The sequence below is a fragment of the Myxine glutinosa genome, chromosome 12, assembly GCF_964187855.1.
Source record: "Myxine glutinosa chromosome 12, kmMyxGlut1.1, whole genome shotgun sequence".
Lineage (NCBI taxonomy): Eukaryota > Metazoa > Chordata > Myxini > Myxiniformes > Myxinidae > Myxine > Myxine glutinosa.
Window position 1 is genome coordinate 48,666,432 of NC_136272.1, and position 19,814 is coordinate 48,686,245.

The following is a 19,814-nucleotide window of genomic DNA, read 5'->3' on the forward strand; positions in this document are numbered from 1 at the left end:
GCGAAAAGTGGTTTTTCAACACTAACACAAGTGCGAAAAGTGGTTTTTCAACACTAACACAAGTGCGAAAAGTGGTTTTTCCACACTAATACAAGTGCAAAAGTGGTTTGCTGCACCAACACAAGTGCGAAAAGTGGTTTTTCAACACTAACACAAGTGCGAAAAGTGGTTTTTCAACACTATCACAAGTGCAAAAAGTGTTTTTTCCACACTAATACAAGTGCAAAAGTGGTTGCCTGCACCAACACAAGTGCGAAAAGTGGTTTTTCAACACTAACACAAGTGCGAAAAGTGGTTTTTCAACACTAACACAAGTGCGAATAGTGGTTTTTTCCACACTAATACAAGTGCAAAAGTGGTTTCCTGCAACAACACTAGTGCGAAAAGTGGTTTTTCAACACTAACACAAGTGCGAAAAGTGGTTTTTCAACACTAACACAAGTGCGAAAAGTGGTTTTTCAACACTAACACAAGCGCGAAAAGTGGTTTTTCCACACTAATACAAGTGCAAAAGTGGTTTCCTGCACCAACACAAGTGCGAAAAGTGGTTTTTCAACACTAACACAAGTGCGAAAAGTGGTTTTTCAACACTAACACCAGTGCGAAAAGTGGTTTTTCCACACTAATACAAGTGCAAAAGTGGTTTGCTGCACCAACACAAGTGCGAAAAGTGGTTTTTCAACACTAACACAAGTGCGAAAAGTTGTTTTTCAACACTAACACAAGTGCGAATAGTGGTTTTTCCACACTAATACAAGTGCAATAGTGGTTTCCTGCACCAACACAAGTGCAACTAGAACGGGCACTCGGTAGAGCACATACCTCCGCCGCAGCTACTGTTCTGTACTTGGCATGGGAGTGTAGGGAACAGAACAGTGAACAGTTTGGTGCTGATTTCATGCAAATCGGATAAGAATTGACCGAGTTATGACAAAAAACGCACATTTTGCAAGGTCGTGACCCCCCTGACCTTTGACCCCCAACCGCTAACAAGTGTAATGTCTTCACTGGGTCATGTCGTATATCACAAGATCGGGCATTGAATTCTGAACATTTTGGCATTAGTTGCATGCCAATTGGATAAAAATTGACCGCGCTATGGTAAAAATACGATTTTGACCTTTTCGTGACCTTAAACTTGACCTTTGACCCGATTGCTCCCAAAATCTAATCAAATGTGTCCCGTATAATAACCAATCATCCCACCAAATTTCATGCAATTCGGTTGAATACTTTTTGAGTTATGCGAATAACATACACACACACACACACACACAGACATACAAATAAATACACAGCGATCAAATCAAAACATAACCTTCCGCTTTTGCGAAGGTAAAAAGTGGTTTTTCAACACTAACACAAGTGCGAAAAGTGGTTTTTCAACACTAACACAAGTGCGAAAAGTGGTTTTTCAACACTAACACAAGTGCGAAAAGTGGTTTTTCCACACTAATACAAGTGCAAAATTGGTTTCCTGCACCAACACAAGTGCGAAAAGTGGTTTTTCAACACTAACACAAGTGCGAAAAGTGGTTTTTCAACACTATCACAAGTGCAAAAAGTGTTTTTTCCACACTAATACAAGTGCAAAAGTGGTTTCCTGCACCAACACAAGTGCGAAAAGTGGTTTTTCAACACTAACACAAGTGCGAAAAGTGGTTTTTCAACACTAACACAAGTGCGAAAAGTGGTTTTTCAACACTAACACAAGTGCGAAAAGTGGTTTTTCCACACTAATACAAGTGCAAAAGTGGTTTCCTGCACCAACACAAGTGCGAAAAGTGGTTTTTCAACACTAACACAAGTGCGAAAAATGGTTTTTCAACACTAACACAAGTGCGAAAAGTGGTTTTTCAACACTAACACATGTGCGAAAAGTGGTTTTTCCACACTAATACAAGTGCAAAAGTGGTTTCCTGCACCAACACAAGTGCGAAAAGTGGTTTTTCAACACTAACACAAGTGCGAAAAGTGGTTTTTCAACACTAACACAAGTGCGAAAAGTGGTTTTTCCACACTAATACAAGTGCAAAAGTGGTTTCCTGCACCAACACAAGTGCGAAAAAGTGAATTTCTACACCAACAAAAGTGCGGAAAGTGGTTTTCAACACTAACACGGATGAGAAGATTGGTATCGCAACAATAGCACAAGTGCGGAAAGTTGTTTTTCAATACCAACACGAGTACGAATAGTAGTTTTGCAACACCAACAAATGTGCCGAAATGTGTTTTTCAACACCAGCGCAAGTGTGTAAAGTGGTTTTGCAACACTAGCAGAAGTGCGGAAAGTGGTTTTGCGACACTGGCACAGGAGCTGAAAGTGGTTTGCAATACTAACACGGGTGAGAAAAGTGGTTTTGCAACACGAACGCATGTGCAAAAAGTATTTTTCAACTTCAACACTAGCATTGTCTGTGTGTGTGTATGTTTGTGTGTCTGTGTGCGGTGTGTATGCGTTCGCATGATAATGTAAAGCGCCATGAGGGTAGTTTACTCTGCTTGATGGGGCTATATAAGACTCCTTTATTATTATTATTATTATTATTATTATTATGAGTGCAGAAAGTGTTTTTGCAACACCAGCACATGTGCGGAAAGTGGTTTTGCAACACTAACACAAGGGCAGAAAGTGGTCTTGCAACACGAGCAGAAGTGCGGAAAGTTGTTTTCAACATTAACACGAGTTCGAAAACTGGTTTTTCAACACTAACACATGTGCACAAAGTATTTTTCAACACTCGCATGAGTGCAGAAAGTGTTTACGCAACATTGGCACATATGCGGAAAGTGGGTTTGCAACACTGGCACAAGTGCGGAAAGTGGGTTTCAACGCCAGCACAAGAGCTGAAAGTGGTTTGCAATACTAACATGGGTGAGAAAAGTGGTTTTGCAACACGAACACATGTGCAAAAAGTATTTTTCAACTTCAACACTAGCATGAATGCAGAAAGTGTTTTTACAACACCAGCACATCTGCGAAAAGTGGTTTTGCAACACTAACCCAAGGGCAGAAAGTGGTCTTGCAACACTAGCACAAGTGCGGAAAGTGGTCTTGCAACACTAGCACAAGTGCGGAAAGTGGTTTTCAACACTAACACAAGTGACGAAAAGTGGTTTTTCAACACTAAGAGGAGTGCAAAAAGTGGTTTTCAACACGAGCATAAGTGAGGAAAAGTGGTTTTTCATCACTAACATGATTGCGAAAAGTGTTTTTCAATACTAGCACAAGTGCGGAAAGTTGTTTTCAATGCTAGCACAAGTGTGAAAAGTGGTTTTGCACAATTAGCACAAGTGTGGAAAGTGATTTTCAACGCCAGCACAATAGCTGACAGTGGTTTTGCAACACGAATACAAGTGCAAAAAAGTGATTTTCGACACAAACAAAAGTGCGAAAGTGGTTTTCAACACTAACACGGATGAGAAGATTGGTTTCGCAACAATAGCACAAGCGCGTAAAGTTGTTTTTTAACACTAACACGAGTACGAAAAGTGTTTTTACAACACTATTTCAATAAAACAAGTGTGTAAAGTGGTTTTGCAACACGAGCACAAGTGAGGAAAGAATATTTCAACAATAGCACGAGTGCAAAAAGAGGTTTTCAACACTAACACGATTGCAAAAAGTGTTTTTCAACACTAGCATGAGTGCAGAAAGTGTTTTTACGACACCAGAACATGTGCGGAAAGTGATTTTCCAACATTAACACAAGTGCGAAAAGTGTTTTTCACACAAGCATGATTGCAGTAAGTGTTTTTACAACACTAGCACATGTGCGGAAAGTGTTTTTCAACACTAACACAAGTACGAAAAGTGGTTTTTTTTACACGAACAAAAGTGCGGAATGTGGTTTTCAACACTAACACGGATGAGAAGATTGGTTTCGCAACAATAGCACAAGTGCGGAAAGTTGTTTTCAATGCCAGTAATAGTGCGGAAAGTTGTCTTCAACATTAACACGAGTGCGAAAAGTGGTTTTGCAACACTAACAAATGTGCAAAATGTGTTTTTCAACACTAGCATGAGTGCTGAAAGTGTTTTCACAACACTAGCACATGTGCGGAAAGTTGTTTCGCAACACTGGCACAGGTGCGGAAAGTGGTTTTCAACGCCAGCACAAGAGCTGAAAGTGCTTTTCAACACTAAAATGGGTGAGTGTATCACTAGTACAAGTGCAGAAAGTGGTTTTGCAACACTGCCACAAGTGCGGAAAGTTGTTTTCAATGCTGGCACAAGTGCGCAACGTGGTTTTACAACACTAACAAATGTGCGAATAGTGTTTTTCAACAATAAAACAAGTGCATACAGTGGTTTTGCAACACTAAAACAAGCGCGTACAGTGGTTTTGCAACACTATCACAAGTGCGGAAAGTGGTTTTCAACACTAGCATAAGTGAGGGAAAGTGGTTTTTCAACACTACGAGGAGTGCAAACGGTTTTCAACACTAGCACGAGTGCGGAAAGTGGTTTTCATCAATAATACAAGTGTGTAAAGTGGTTTTGCAACACGTGCACAAGTGAAGAAAGAATATTTCAACACTAGCTCGAGTGCAAAAGGTGGTTTTCAACACTAACACGATTGCGAAAAGTGTTTTTCAATACTAGCACAAGTGCGGAAAGTTGTTTTCAACACTTGCACAAGAGCGAAAAGTGGTTTTGCAACATTAACACAAGTGCGGAAAGTGGTTTTCAACACAAGCAGGAGTCTAATAAGTGTGTTTGCAACACAAACACAAGTGTGAAAAGTGTGTTTCAACACTTGCATGAGCGCGAAAAGTGGTTTTGCAACACAGGCACAAGTGCGGAAAGTGGTTTTCAACGCCAGGACAAGAGCTGAAAGTGGTTTTCAACACTAATACAGGTGAGAAAAGTGGTTTTGTAACACTAGCACAAGTGCAGAAAGTGGTTTTGCAACACTGGCAAAAGTGCAGAAAGTTGATTTCAACACTGGAACAAGTGCGCAACGTGGTTTTGCAACACTAACACAAGGGCAGAAAGTGGTTTTGCAACATGAGCACAAGTGCGGAATGTTGTTTTCACCTTGAGCACAAGTGCGTAGGGTGGGTTTTTCAACACTAGCACAAGTGCAGAAAGTGGTTTTCAACACTAATATGAGTGCTAAATGTGGTTTTCAACACTAGCACAAGTACGGAAAGTTGTTTTCAACACTAACACGAGTTCGAAAACTGATTTTTCAACACAAACACATGTGCAGAATAGGGTGGTCCAAAAATTTGAAGATTGGATTTTCATTTCTCCACAAGCCTGCCCCTATTCCTATTGAAGAAAGTAGTTTGTGGTGAAAACGGCGGTGGATGGGGTGAGCTTGATTGCACAATATTTAGAGGTTGCTCAAAATGTTGACAAATTTTAATGAATAATAAGACACAGAATTTTTAGCATCATACATCAATTCATAGATAATTATCTATTTTCAACTACTCAAATTATTTATTATTGTTATTGTTGTTGATTGTTTGTAAACTAATAAATAATTATGTGCAATGTGCCATTGTACAATGTACATGTATGTTCAATTGTTCATTGTTCAATGTTCATTCATACTACGTATAGTCAAATTATATGAATTAAAGATTATTCCCATGGGATGCACACCGTTCACGATTATATATCCCATTGTGAAACTTACAGCGACGCAATAAAGGAGCTACGCACTATCTACATCAAGCCTCGGAGTGTCATCTACACTCGATACCATCTTGCCACGAGGAGACAGGATGCTTTGGAGTCCCACGATCATTTTGTTCAAGAGCTACGTCGCCTGGGCAAGGAATGCTCTCCCGAGGACGGAACGCACGAACAGGTGTGTGATGATCTCTTGCGAGACGCGCTCGTTTCTGGTATTTACTCCCCATCAATACGGCAGCATTTGCTGGAGTCATCGACCCTGACTCTAAAGGAGGCTTACGATCTGGCTCTCGTACCCCAACAAGCCCAAACGCAATCGGAAGCGTACGGGCGGCATTATGTCAAGGCTGGTCTCACTGGGGAGAGACGCCTGGAGAACGACGCTACTGTGGAGCGCCCTGCTGCTGAAATTCCGTTGGAGTCGACGGCAGCCCTCGGAGCCAAAGGTACGAGTCTGGCTGCGACTGCCTCGGTTGGGGGTAACACTAAGTGCTTCCTCTGAGGGAATCGGAATCATCCTAGATCTGCGTGCCCGGCACGAGATGCGACATGCCATGCGTGTGCTCACGACACCCATGTCTGCCGCGCCTCACGAGGCCGGCCTACCCGACCGACGCTGGCCGGAATCACTTCTATGCGCGAGGCTCGACCGGCATCCCTAGAGGTCCCGACACTGCCTGGACCGCACGGCTTGTCCAGCGCTGTCATTCCAGTACTGTTGACGGACAGGCAGCGAACGCCCTTGTCGACACGGGATCGACTGAAAGCAACATTGATATGAGCCTCGCCCGACGGCACGGATGGCCGATTCTGGGGACATCGCGCATGATCTTCATAGCCTCACAGGCACTCTGGATGCACAGGATAAGGGGGAATGTCGCGTCAAGCTCGTGATTAATGGCACGATGTACCCGGATGTCCGACTAATGGTCTTGCCTACCTTATGTGCGGAGGTTTTGTTGGGACACGATTTTCTCCATCGACATGGTTGGTTGGAAATGAAGTTTGGTGGGGATACTACCCTCTCTGTCCGTGCGTTGGCGGGAATGGCTATCGAACCGTTGACGCTATTTCCGAATCTAACCCCTGACTGCGCCACAGTAGCTATCAAATTGAGACGCTATTCCCGGGCTGATGCGCAATTTATCGCTGAAGAGCCTAGCCACCTCCTGAAAGAAGGAATAATCGAGCACGGCCGATCGCCTTGGCGTGCCCAAGCGCTGGTTCGACAGGTTGGCCAGGTAGCCCAATACACGGTGCACAGCACCTTCGATTTGTGTAGCACTAATCATCTGATCTCTATCTGTGAGGCCGACTGGATCTACTCAGGATTAGCATCGGGCCAGCGGCTGTCTCAAATCATGTGTTTGCCCTTCGGCGTCACTTTGCACGTCACGGCGTCACTAACGCAGTTGCATGCTTTCAGAGGGCGATCGATGACGTCATCGCCGGAGTTTCATTTATCCAGAGTTTAGTTTTCGTCTATCTTGATAACCCAACAGTTTGCGGACATAATCAAGCTGCTCTATCAAGCTCAATGCGAGAGTATCATGACGCTACTTTGTGGCGCTTTCTACAGGCCACGTGACGGTGCAGTCTAGCCATCAACGAGGACACATACCGTTACTCTGCTAGATCGATTGTACTTTTGGGGTACACTGTGACCCAGGGGATGATAACTCTGGACACGGAGCGTCTGAAGCCCTTGCTAGACCCAGCAGCGCCACCCGACTGTGCGCCCTTGAACAAACCTCTCGGTTTGTTTGCACATCATTCGCGCTGGGTCGGAGACTCCGAGACGCCTCGTTCACTTGTTGACTGCAAAACATTCCCCTTGACCAAGACAACGAAGGTCGCCTTATCTAGGCTGAAGGTACACATATCTAGCGTGACTGTAATCTCGGTGGATGGGGTGGATGAGAACATACTCTCTGTTTTGTCAATAGGGGTATCCGTTCGGGACATCGCGGCGACCCTGATCCAGGGGTAGGCAAGCATTTGTATGGGGTAGGCAATACCTTGGACCAGGTATAATTGCATAGGTAGTGCTCCAACTGTCGTGAAGAAGAAGAAACCCCATGTAATAAGTAGGAAATTTGTGTAGACCATATGCCGTGGAAGAGCGTGTCTTTGTTCTCATCACGAGGGGTGGTGGGGGGGTATGTTAATTAGTGAGGAATTATGGGTAATTAATCCCCTGTATGTAATGGCCTCTGTTATTTTTCCTCTCTTCCTTATGACACCAGCAGCACACACACATAGTAAGAAATCGCCCATTTATGACACTAAAAAAACAACAACTGAGAGCAGGACATTGAGCACTACTGCGGATACCATCGACCTGGTGAGCACACAGGCACAAAAGGTCCATGGGGCCACGCCCCGAAGAGCAGTGATTGGTCAGAAATTTGGTTCAAGAAAGGACTGGTAAGAAGGGACTATGGGATTGGTGGAGAAGGCACGGATGGCGTCAGAGCCTTGGGTATAAAAGAACGCTCTGCCGACATTTTCTCCTCTTGAGCGAGGGACATTGGACAGCTCTTGAGCAAAGGGCATTCTTTGAGACACCACAATTTTCTCTTCCCCTTGATTTCCTCGCATGTTCTGGGTTTGGTGGCGAGCGGTCATCTCCCCGACATTTTGCGCTCTTGGCTTCGTTCTCTCCTCTTGATTTCCGCTCTCCTCTTCTTCATCCTCTCGAGTCCTGGCTTTGACGACGAGCGGTCGTGTCCCGACATCCCTCCTCTTCGTCTTCTTGTGGCTGGCTCATATCGTCTGGCTTTGGTGTTGATGGGCGAGATCGTGAGGACAAGCGCGGCTGGAAGAGCGAGCTGCGTGCCAAGGCCTGTTCGCTTTGCGCATGAGGCCAGGGTTGAGCAGACCGTGCGGCGAGGCCAAGTTCGTGCCCACCGGAGTGCAACCTGTGGTTTTCGCACGCAAGGACATGGGGCCCGGGATGATTCCTAACGAGGTTCAAGAGCCGATTCGAGCTAAGTACCACAAATCACACAGATTTATTTTCCAGTTATTTTTCCCATTGTTTGTATTTGAGTCTGTGTGGGGGCGCTCCAGTTCGGACTTTATTTTATCATGCATTCTTTGTTACCGGCATTTTCTTTAAGAAAGCTGATATTTTTGGAAATTTTAATCCTGTGTTGTTTGAGTTGATTAATTATCGAGGTGCGAAGACTTCGGGTGCAAGCCATCCAGGTAAGTTCGTCATCCTCCTTTCCCTCGCGTGTAAAGAATACACTCGTTTTTGTATTGAACACCTGGGAGTAAAGCTCGTTTGGTCATCCGTGTCACTCTGTGGTGTTCACTACAGAGTAGTCACATGACAATACATATACACACACAAACACATACACACTCTAACACATTTACACACACACACACAAACACACACACAAACACACATATATATACACACACAAAAACACACACATATATATATATATATATATATATATATATATATATATATATATATACACACACACACACACACACACACACACACACACACACACACACACACAAATACACGCACACACCTGTTCTGAAACCAGCAATTCATGTGAGATACCATTATGGGGACTACAACATAAAAACCATTAAAATGGTCAAAGCAAAGATAAACTATTGTCTATTGTCATAATAAAAATGAGAAATTTAAACTGGCAATGGGACTTTCAGTGAGATTTTCTGGAAATTGCTGTCTCGGTGTGGGAATGTATTTTGGTGCCTCTATTTCTCAGAAATAGTACACACACACACACATCTCGTTTTTCATTTCTGTTCCTTTCTTTCACACACATCAGTTGGTGCATGAAATGGACTTCTCCAAAAGATACTTGTTCTCTATATCATTATAAATACCATTGTTCCACTAAAAATGAAGCCTTGCTTTTCGTCACACCATTACACTCATGGCATCGAATAAAAGAATGACAATCAATTCGAGTATCCATTAAAATTTCATGTCATGTATGTCGTGACTAATACATCGTTACTAAAAAAAAGTTTATCCACATTGGAGAGCCAACGACGCAATTGTTTCATCTGATTTATTATTTAACTACAACATCAGCGTTTTCAAAATACAGTCTCACTGTGTTTCGCCCCTTAAACCTGTGAATGGGAACACAAAGGGGGCAACTCTAAAACCGGCTTGATATCAAGTCGATTGGTCTATGTGGACCACCAGACGATTCGCCTCAATGTCGCTGGGAGAATGCCCAAGAGAAACCTCTGGACCACCTTGAGGATGGAGCAGACGTAAAATCTGGGTCGGGCACGTAAAACTCTCTTTCACACAAATTTCACTCCCAAAATCAGGGCTGACGAGACTGCGCTCAACTCGATGAGCGAAAGACTTACAACTTTGCCACAAGGCTGGAAAATCACTAGAAGGCTTAAAGTCGACTTCAAAAGGCCTGTGATTCGAACTAGTGTATGTTCCTTTCACTCGCAGCGAACGTCACCTTCAAGCACGGACAGAGTGCCTGGCTTGAATAACAACATAACAAGGCCATGACTGCTTTGCAAGCCACACGAAATGGCTTTTGAATTCATGAAGTCTTCACATCCACTTCCAGGTGAGGAAGGGAAAACAACCAAGGCTCTGCACACTTATCGATTGCAGACTGAAATGGAGGATCGTGGAATGCCCTCTTGATGGAAAAGGCCACTTTGTTTTTCCTAGAGAAAACACTTTCCACACATTGGAGGCACCATGTTTTGGAGGCAAATAAAAAAGAAGGAAGTCTCCACATCTACAAAAGTATATTTTGTTTGTGTGCATTTTCTATATTATTACTAAATTGTGTCCCTGAAGATTGAGTTCAAGTCGCAACCATCCAGCTGGTATATTCCAGGCCATGCAATCACGTTTCCACATGTAGTGTCAAAACAGGTTGCAATGCAGGGGGCACCGCTCTTAGCTGCTGCTGCTGTTACTGCTGCCACAACTTCCAGATGCTTCACGCTTCTTTCTACGCTTGTTTAGCAATGGATTGCTCGAGTCTTCCAGATCTTTAATCTTCACCTGGTCGTAGTTGACCCTGAGTGATGCTAAGGCACAGGTCATCTCATCCTGAGGGCAAAATGGAGGATGTGGAATAATTTGTCAATTCATGAATGGATGAGGGAAGAGGAAATGACAAATGAAATAAAAATAAATCCGAAGAAATAATTTACCTTCACTTCTTCCCAGAGGTCCTTGTCCTCTTGAAGTACTCGGCTGGTGTACAGTGGTGTCTGCGGCATGACCATCGATTGCTGCGAAGGCATCACTCATTACACGCTTGTTACATGTCATTTACCAGGATGTCATCATCGTACTAAAGAATCATTTTCTAAAACCATTGAGCGAATTTACTCAAACTCCATCCTCAGGATATCTACCATATAAAACACAATGTCAGTTTGCGTGTTTGTACAGATGTCTGTCCCCTTCATAAGTGTCGGTTTTAAAGGCCAATCTCTTTTAACATGAATGTGTGTGAACTAAGGTCTATTTTTGAGGATAAAACAAATTCGAAAAACATTTTCCATAAAAGATAAATTATCTCTTCTATTGGAATTGTAGACGGTGGCTTGTAAACCGAGCCTCAAGGGTGGTGTACAGAAACGTTTTTTAAAATAACAATAAATACAAGGAGCAGGGAGGGGAAATTTGCTGCACATGATGTGCAGAGCTTGCAGAGTAAAACGAGTGTTCATTTACATCCGTGTGATGTCTAAAAAATAAAGACGATATAAGCACACCTGCCACTAAGCCGAGGCTTCAGACTTTGGCACGCTCACAAGGATACACCGTCAAATAAACTGTTCCAACTCGTCATTTTGATGGGCGTTTTACCAGTAATGTAAAGAAACTGAGAATACAAAAGCTTTGACAAAAATAACATCTTTCATAATTGTTTTATCATAAATATATCTGACAGAACGCATGAGTTATGAGCACGTTGTACAGAAACATCATTTGTATACGAGGTGTACATGGATACAGGACTGGTCGGTAGCTTGGGTATGGATGTGTGATTGTGGTGTTGATGTAGAACAGGTATGATAGGCCAAATGGACTCTTCCTATGATAAAGTTCCTTGCGTGTACTGCAGCTCACGTTTATCCAGGGGTGATTCATGAATTCTGTGATTGTCATCCGAGCTGAAGGATCCGTCTTCAGGAGTTCACTGATGAGTTGTTTTGCTGCAAACAGTCAGACTCTGTTTGTCAACCATTATCGTTATATTTGTTTTATCTCTTAACATAAAGAGATGTGTAAATGTATGGGGAAACGAAATCAGAACTAAAGGTTAAGGTAACGTCTACAATGGGTAAGGGGATGTTAATGGATAAGGAGGGTAAGGAAAGGGTAAGCAGATAGGGCAATGCCAGGTATCTGTAGTTAAAGCAACAGGGTTTTAAGTTATATTCGTAGTGGGATACATTAAAAATCAAAAGAGGTGGTTTTACCACTGTATAGGAATTTAGTGAGGCCTCATATAGAATATTGTGTGCAGTTTTGGTCCCCACTTCTCAGAAAGGACATAACGGCCATAGAGATGGTTCAGCGCAGGGCACCTACATTGATTCCGGGCCTAGCTAGACTCAGCTATGAGGAGCGGCTGAAGGAGACAGGGATTTATACATTAGAAAGGAGGTGGTTATGTGGGGATATGGCAGAGATGTTTAAGATAATTAAGGGAAGAGACAAAATAAATGCAGACAAATTATTCAGCACAGTAGACAGTGATAGGACCAAGGGACATACACTACATGACCAAAAGTATGTGGACACCTGAACATCACACTTCTCATTCCAAAGTCATGGGCAATAATATGGAGTTGGGGGACCCTTTGCTGCTATAACGGCCTCCACAAGTCTGGGAAGGCTTTCCACTCAATGTTGGAATATTGCTGCGGGGATTTCCTTCCATTCAGCCACAAGAGCATTAGTGAGGTCGGGCACTGATGTTGGGCAATTAGGCCTGGCTCGCAGTCGGCGTTCCAATTCATCCCAAAGGTGTTCAATGGGGTTGAGGTCAGGGCTCTGAGCAGGCCAATCAAGTTCTTCCACACCGATCTTGACAAACCATTTCTGTATGGACCTCGCTTTGTGCACGGCGCCATTGTCATGCTGAAACAGAAAAGGGCCTTCCCCAAACTGTTGCCACAAAGTTGGAAGCACACAATCATCTAGAATGTCATTGCATGCTGTAGTGTTAATATTTCCCTTCACTGGAACTAAGGGGCCAAACGAACCATGAAAAACAGCCCCAGACCATTATTCCTCCTCCAGCAAACTTTACAGTTGGCACGATGCATTCGGGCAGGTAGCGTTCTCCTGGCATCTGCCAAACCTAGATTCGTCCGTCGGACTGCCAGGTGGTGAAGCGTGATTCATCACTCCAGAGAACGTGTTTCCACTGCTCCAGAGTCCAATGGCGGTGAGCTTTACACCACTCCAGCCGACGCTTGGCATTGCGTGTGGTGATCTTCGGCTTGTGCGTGGCTGCTCGGTCATGGAAACCCATTTTGTGAAGCTCCTGACGAACAGTTGTTGTGCTGATGTTGCTTCCAGAGGCAGTTTGCAACTCAGTAGTGGGTGTTGCAACCGAGGACAGACGATTTTTACGAGCTGCACGCTTCAGCACTCGGCGGTCACGTTCTGTGAGCTTGTGTGGTCTACCACTTCGCAACTGAGCTGCTGTTGCTCCTAGACGTTTCCACTTCACAATAACAGCACTTACAGTTGACCGGGGCAGTTCTAGCAGGGAAGAAATTTGATGAACTGACTTGTTGGAAAAGTGGCATCCTATGACGGTGCCACGTTGAAAGTCACTGAGCTCTTCAGTACGGCCCATTCTACTGCCAATGCTTGTATATGGAGATTGCATGGTTGTGTGCTTGATTATATATACCTGTCAGCAATGGGTGTGGCTGAAACGGCCGAATCCACTAATTAGAAGGGGTATCCGCATACTTTTGGTCAAGTAGTGTAGCTGCGATTGAAGAAGAGGAGAGTTAAGACAGTAGCAAGCCAGGAGGGGTCTTTCACTCAGAGTAGTTAATGCATGGAATGGTTTCCCTGGAAAGGTAGTGGCAGCAGAAACAGTAGATAAGTTTAAATTGGAATTATATAGGTACCTGAAGTATTGGAGATAGATGGGAATAGCGATATTGGCAGGACTCTTAGGTATATTGAGCATGGATGGGTGATTGTTTATATCTGCACGGAGTGTTGTCTGTGGGGGTCTCGTCAAGGGGTGGTGTGTGGTTGATGTTGTGTGTTTCTCACCTCAGAACGACCTTCACCCACTCAGAGAAGAAGAGTAAGGCAAGCCAGTGCATTTGCTTTCACAAATTAATATTTGCAGGGTAAGGTACTCGAGTGAGTGTTGGGGACCAAGGGACAGAGCCTGCCTGCTTAAAGTCATGGAGGGAAGAGTGGGATAGCACAGGCTCAGGGAGGCAGTCCCACAGATTGAAGAAGAAGATAAAATAGCAGGGGTGTGCAGTGAGCATGGATTTTGGAACTGGAAGAATGTGTACATCGTGGAGTTATTGGGGTTGTCAGAGTGCTGAGAGAGCAGAAGGTGCTACAGTAGAGAAGAGATAGTATTTTTTTTAAAAAGGAAAAAAAAAAAGGAGAGGCCACAGAAATGTCTGCAATGTGAGAGCAACAGGCCATTTGCTTCAGCCTCACTGTAGGACATTCCTATAATGTTTAAAGCTTTCGATTTTGCAGAATCCAAGAAACACAGACGTGATGCCACAGCACAAGCCCGTCGGGGAGAGCAGTAGGGGAGAGTGGGGTAGGTTGAGCATAAGGGTAAGTTGAGCCACCCCATGTTTCTTAGAAAGTGAAATATTTGAAGGTGTGAGAGCGCCATCTATACTTTCATAGCAACAGTCTTTCTTCCTGAGTACACATGCAGAGGAATATGAAGCAGGGGTAAGTAAGATCTAATGAAATTTGTATTTTTTTCAGAATTTCCCAAACTTTGAGTTATGGTGTTTTGAGGGTGATAACAATAGAATTAATGGAAGCTTAATGAATTGTTTATGTAGTAATGTGAACATGAATGGTGTAGATTATTTACCTGAGAGTATGAATTGTAAATTGAATCAATACGTGAAATGAGCATGTTTATATTCAAAGTGGCGCCCGTGGGGTAAGATGATCAATTGGGTCGGGTCAAGTTGAGCCATGGCTCATCTTACCCCATGAACATGTGTGCAAGATAAAGTTACTGCTTTATACGCAAGTTGGAGTTGAAAACTGTAGTTCTTGTAACACCGATACTTGTGTATAGATCTAAAACCTATTCCTAAGAATGATTTATGTAAATATTTTTGCATTAATCACAGGTAAATGGAAAAATGACTTGGGACTATAAAAGGAAGACAGCACGTGGTTGTTCTTCATAATTATTTCAAATACAAACCAGTTCATCAGCATATATGACTGATAAATCTTGACGATTACATATGTATGAACATTCAGCCAAAGTTTACTGATAATTCATGTGTCTTACTAATAATCAGAACACAATACATGTATAATTATTTCAGTTCAAACTGTTAAATTTCATTAGATCAATTACATCATGTTACTTTGTAATAGACACGAGGTGCTTCTTACATGTGCGTAAATTTCACACAAGGGAAAGGACCATTTATCAAGTTTCAATTATTGAACTGAAAAATCTGATCTGAAAAACGTGAACATTTACAGGAAACTACTTTGTCTTGTTTTGCATTGTTAAAGCTATAAGCAACAGCTTTTGCGTGATTGTTAAAAAAATGTGTATTCATTAATACTTCATGCATTCCCAGTTCAATGGGTTTTCTCAGTGTTTTATCAATAATAAGCTTTTCCAGTGGATCTGGACTTAAACTTTTTGTCTCAAACTTGTTTTATTGCTGCTCTGTCCTGTATTGAGCCGGTGAATTTGATGGGACACAAAATGTTTCATGCTGTTTTTTTCTTGTGGCTCAACTGACCCACTGGCTCAAGTTACCCCGAACCCATGATCAACTTGCCCCATCATTGGGGCAAAATGAGCCATTAGACAACTTTTTTTTGAAGGCCTCTGCTAATTAATTACATGAAAATGAAATGGTAACATGTGTATGAGGGGAAAAGCAAGTATTTACACCATCATAATCACTATGGCTCTGATGCACAGCACTTTATATTTGATGTCCAGAAGGGCATTACTGAAAAATGGCTCATCTTACCCCACTCTCCCCTACTCTGTGTTCACCCTGAACAGTCGTCTGTTCTTTCAAAACTTTATTGCTTGTGTCTGTCAAAGTCTGTGTTTCCACTTAGCCAGAAGCAGGCTTCTGTAGTCCCTGTCTTTAAAGGCTCTGGTGAGAAATCTGATCCTTCTAACTATCGGCCTGTTAGCCTTCTACCCATTATAAGCAAACTGTTTGAATTCTTGATAAAACAACAACTCATGACTCATCTGGAAACCCACAACCTCATAACTGCTGTCCATTATGGATTTCGACATTCAAGGTCGACTGGTGATGTTCTATTCCCAATCATGGAACATGTGAATAGGGCTTTGGAACATCGTGAAGAACCCAGGGTTGTTGCTCTTGACATATCGAAGGCTTTTGACAAAGTGTGGTGCAAGGGCCTCATCCATAAGTTATAATCAAATGGCATTTCTGGAAAATTGCTTCTTACAATCTTTGCCTTCCTTGCAAATCGTCAAATCGTTGTGATAGATGAGTGACGGATGTCTATAATACGAATGCTGGTGTTCCTCAAGGATCTTCGTTTGGTCCAATATTGTTCTTGTGAAAAATAAATGATGTGCCTGATTGTATCCTTTCTCAATTGACTCAACACTGCATCATACTACCTACCCAGGAACCTTGTCTCCTCCTACCTGTGACCATGCCAGTACCACTCTCAATCAGGACCTAGAGTGTGATGAACTGAGGAAACCACTGGCTTGTTACTTTCAAACAAACAAGCCCCACTTGTTGTCTGTGTCCAGTTCAAGATCACCTTGTTTTCCAACCCTGTCTATGGATTCTTCACCTTTGTAGGAACTTCCTGTTATCCGTCTGCTCAGATTGGATATCATCTCAAACTTCAACTTGGTAAAATACATCTCTGGTATAGCTAAAAGAGCCTCCCAGCACCTTAGCTGCTTATTTCGTGCTCAGCGATACCTTTCTCAAGCTGCTATGCTCCATCTATACAAGGCCACTATACGTCCTGTCATGGAGTATCATTGCCTTATTTGGGCTGGTGTTCCAGCCTGTCACCTATCTCTTCTTGACAGAATTCAGCAACGTGCTGCCATTCTGGTGGGACTGTAGTTGGTATCATCTCTGGAACCTCTCTCAGTCTGCCACTCTGTTTCTCCCTTGAGCCTTTTCTACAGATATTACCATGGAATGTGCTCTGAGGATCTATCACAGGTTGTTCCACCTGAGCATACTTTGTCGCTCTACACATTTGACAGTTTCTTCCCATCCGTACACAGTATTTGTCACAAGGAGTAAGACTATGAGGTTTCTTTCAGTTTTTCCCCACACGGCATCACTCTAGAACAGTTTACCTGCACCCTGCTTTCTCCTCTATCCCAACCTACCTCAATTCATGAAGAATGTCAATAGATTCCTCCTTTCTGTCTAATATCTATACTTTCTTTTGTGTAGCCCCCACCTTGAGTGACCTTAAAGGCTCTGTGGCAGGTGATATCTCATTTTAAAAAGCCCTTATAGATCTCTGATTTTCCAAGGAAGGACTTGGATTGACGGAGGACTCCCAGTCTGCGGCTAGCTTTGGAGGCCAGCTTTGATATGTGGTCAGCTCAGGAGAGGTCATGGCTGATGGTGAGACCTTTAAGTTCAAGAGACTGAACCTCTTCCATTGGCTGACCATGGAAATAGATAATAGCATTGGTTTTAGGATCTTGTCATAATGACAAGGTGAGACTGCCATGTTTTACAGGATTGAAGGACATGTTCCATTTATCAGACATCCATTTATCTTTTCTTTTTTTTTTTCTTTTTTTTAAATACAAGATCTAGGCTCGTGTAAGAGCTAACATTAATCACAAAAAGACAAACTGACATATAAAACATAAGATAAAGGGAGCAGTAGACAAGATGGTGAGAGAGAGGGAAGCACACAAGTACAACATTTGAGAGCAGGGACTTCGGGAGATCTGTGGGAGGGAGAGGGCTTGGGGGGGAGGAGGCGTGGGAAGGGGAGTGGTGGGTTAAAAAAAAAAAAAAACACCTTTAGAGGCCATTTTTAAAGGTGGTTTTTTTTTGTTTTTTTTATAGAGGTAAAAAGGGTTGGAGAGGTAAAAAAAAAAAAAAACACATGGACACTGCAAGGACTTCCAGGAAAGAAGTCGGAATTTCAGAAAAGTGGATCTGGGGTGAATTAACGGGGGTAGAAAAGATCAATGTTTTGGATGGGGGAAGATAAAAGATGGTGGTGAACAGCTGTTTTAAAGACCTGGAGGGAGGAGTGGGATTGGAATTTGCGATTCATTAATAGATTTACATTCGTAGAATCTTAGATTCATTCATTAGTAGAATCTTAACGAGACATTTGCGATTATTAGTAGATTTGAAATTGTTGGATTCTTGTTGCAGCCTTATGTCCCATTGGGACGAAGAGGATAAATAAGTAATAAATAATTGGATTTGAAAATCTCAGATATAATACATACTGGATATAAGTTTACCTTTCCATGCACAGTACAGGATTCAAGTACACAGTACAGCGGTGCAATGAATGAGGGAAGGAGAGAGGCGAAGGATTGTGAGCAGAGGAGATACATTTGTTTTTGGAAGAGTGGACTTGTACGAGTCAATTTCCCCATGGGAGAAGGAAGATGAGTGCGAATTAAATCCGCCAAATACGGCCTGAAGGACTGAATGAATCTAGGAAATGTGTGCATCATGGTTAAAAATGAAATTTCTAAACTAAGGGAAGCTGGCAATGTAATGGATCTCCCCAGGGAATTACCACGGACCACAACCCAAAAAGGGAAGTGCGCAATGGTCACATGGATTGTTATTCAGTTCATGTTAACACCAGTCCTGGGCAGCACTGTTTCGGCCTTAATGGCAAGACAGAATGGTCACAATGAAAATTCTGAAATAAAATAGCGTTTTACTTAAGGCCAAAGCACACCGTGAATGCAAGGGTGCTGAGAACATAAAAACTTTAACTGGAAAAGATAGAGAGAAGTAATGGTGGAAAGTAAAATGGAATGAGCAGATGAGAGAAGTGAGGAAGAAGAATTTTGTGATGCAATTTTAGTAACGGTCATTTCTGGACACGACACGTGCTATTATTTATAACTATTTCATACTAATGCATGTGAGATTGGTATATGAAAATGTTAATCATTTGTTTAAGTAGATGCATTTGTCCATAATAAAAACCTGTTAAAAATTCCTCAAAAAGTGATCCTAATATTTTCTTGTCAGAATGAGAAACGTTTATTGAGGGTCTAAGCACAAGCATCTTATCTCATCTCATGTAAAAAGTGTAAACGAAGAGTACAAGGTACCTTCTGTTGAGACTTCAGCCCATTCGGGGTTTGGAAACTCATACTGACCCAGCCGTATCCTCTTTTTCATGCCAGGTGAGATGGCAAGGCCGTGGTTGGAGTAAAAGGGAGGAAAACCACAGAGCCTGTGTACGACACCCATTGGGGATAACATGTAAAGTGATCCATATTTAAAGTATGCAAATATACTGTTACGTGAAAAGCGGGGATCCATATATTGTAATAAGAATAGCTTGGTACATGTGGTCACGTAGGTTCGATTATCTCTTGTAAAATATTTTTGTCTAGAGATAAGTCATATTGTAAATCGTGGACCGAGGATGCAGCAAACGTCCATTATAATACAGATAGGGTAAGATTGTTGTGTTAAACCTTCCGTTTTTCAGGTGAGGCCATGTGAGGACTTATGGCACACACTAGATAACCCACTGTGCTTCAGGAGGAATGACCATAACAAACTGTTTGGCCATAGGTTGCATAAGCCATGGCAACGAGACCGGCTGCAGCGTCATGAAGGAAGGCGGAACACTTTTATTCATGGCTGACCCACAGTGCGGGACAGCCTGGAAGATGGCTCCGCCCACAAGCAG

The 19,814-nt window shown here is 42.8% G+C and overlaps 1 protein-coding gene across 1 annotated transcript in view; it reads right to left on the reverse strand.

Moving 5' to 3' along the window:
* Positions 1–9,703: 9,703 nt before the first annotated feature.
* LOC137437826 (MAP kinase-activated protein kinase 2) overlaps positions 9,704–19,814 on the reverse strand; it is a 61,192-nt gene continuing 51,081 nt past the window's right edge. The window contains exons 7-10 of the mRNA XM_068132484.2: positions 19,225–19,349; positions 11,778–11,863; positions 10,850–10,930; positions 9,704–10,745 (exon numbers count right to left, since the gene is read on the reverse strand). Of these exons, the coding sequence (XP_067988585.1) occupies positions 10,590–10,745; positions 10,850–10,930; positions 11,778–11,863; positions 19,225–19,349 (448 nt within the window). The 3' untranslated portion in view covers positions 9,704–10,589. The remainder of the gene's footprint in view (positions 10,746–10,849; positions 10,931–11,777; positions 11,864–19,224; positions 19,350–19,814) is intronic.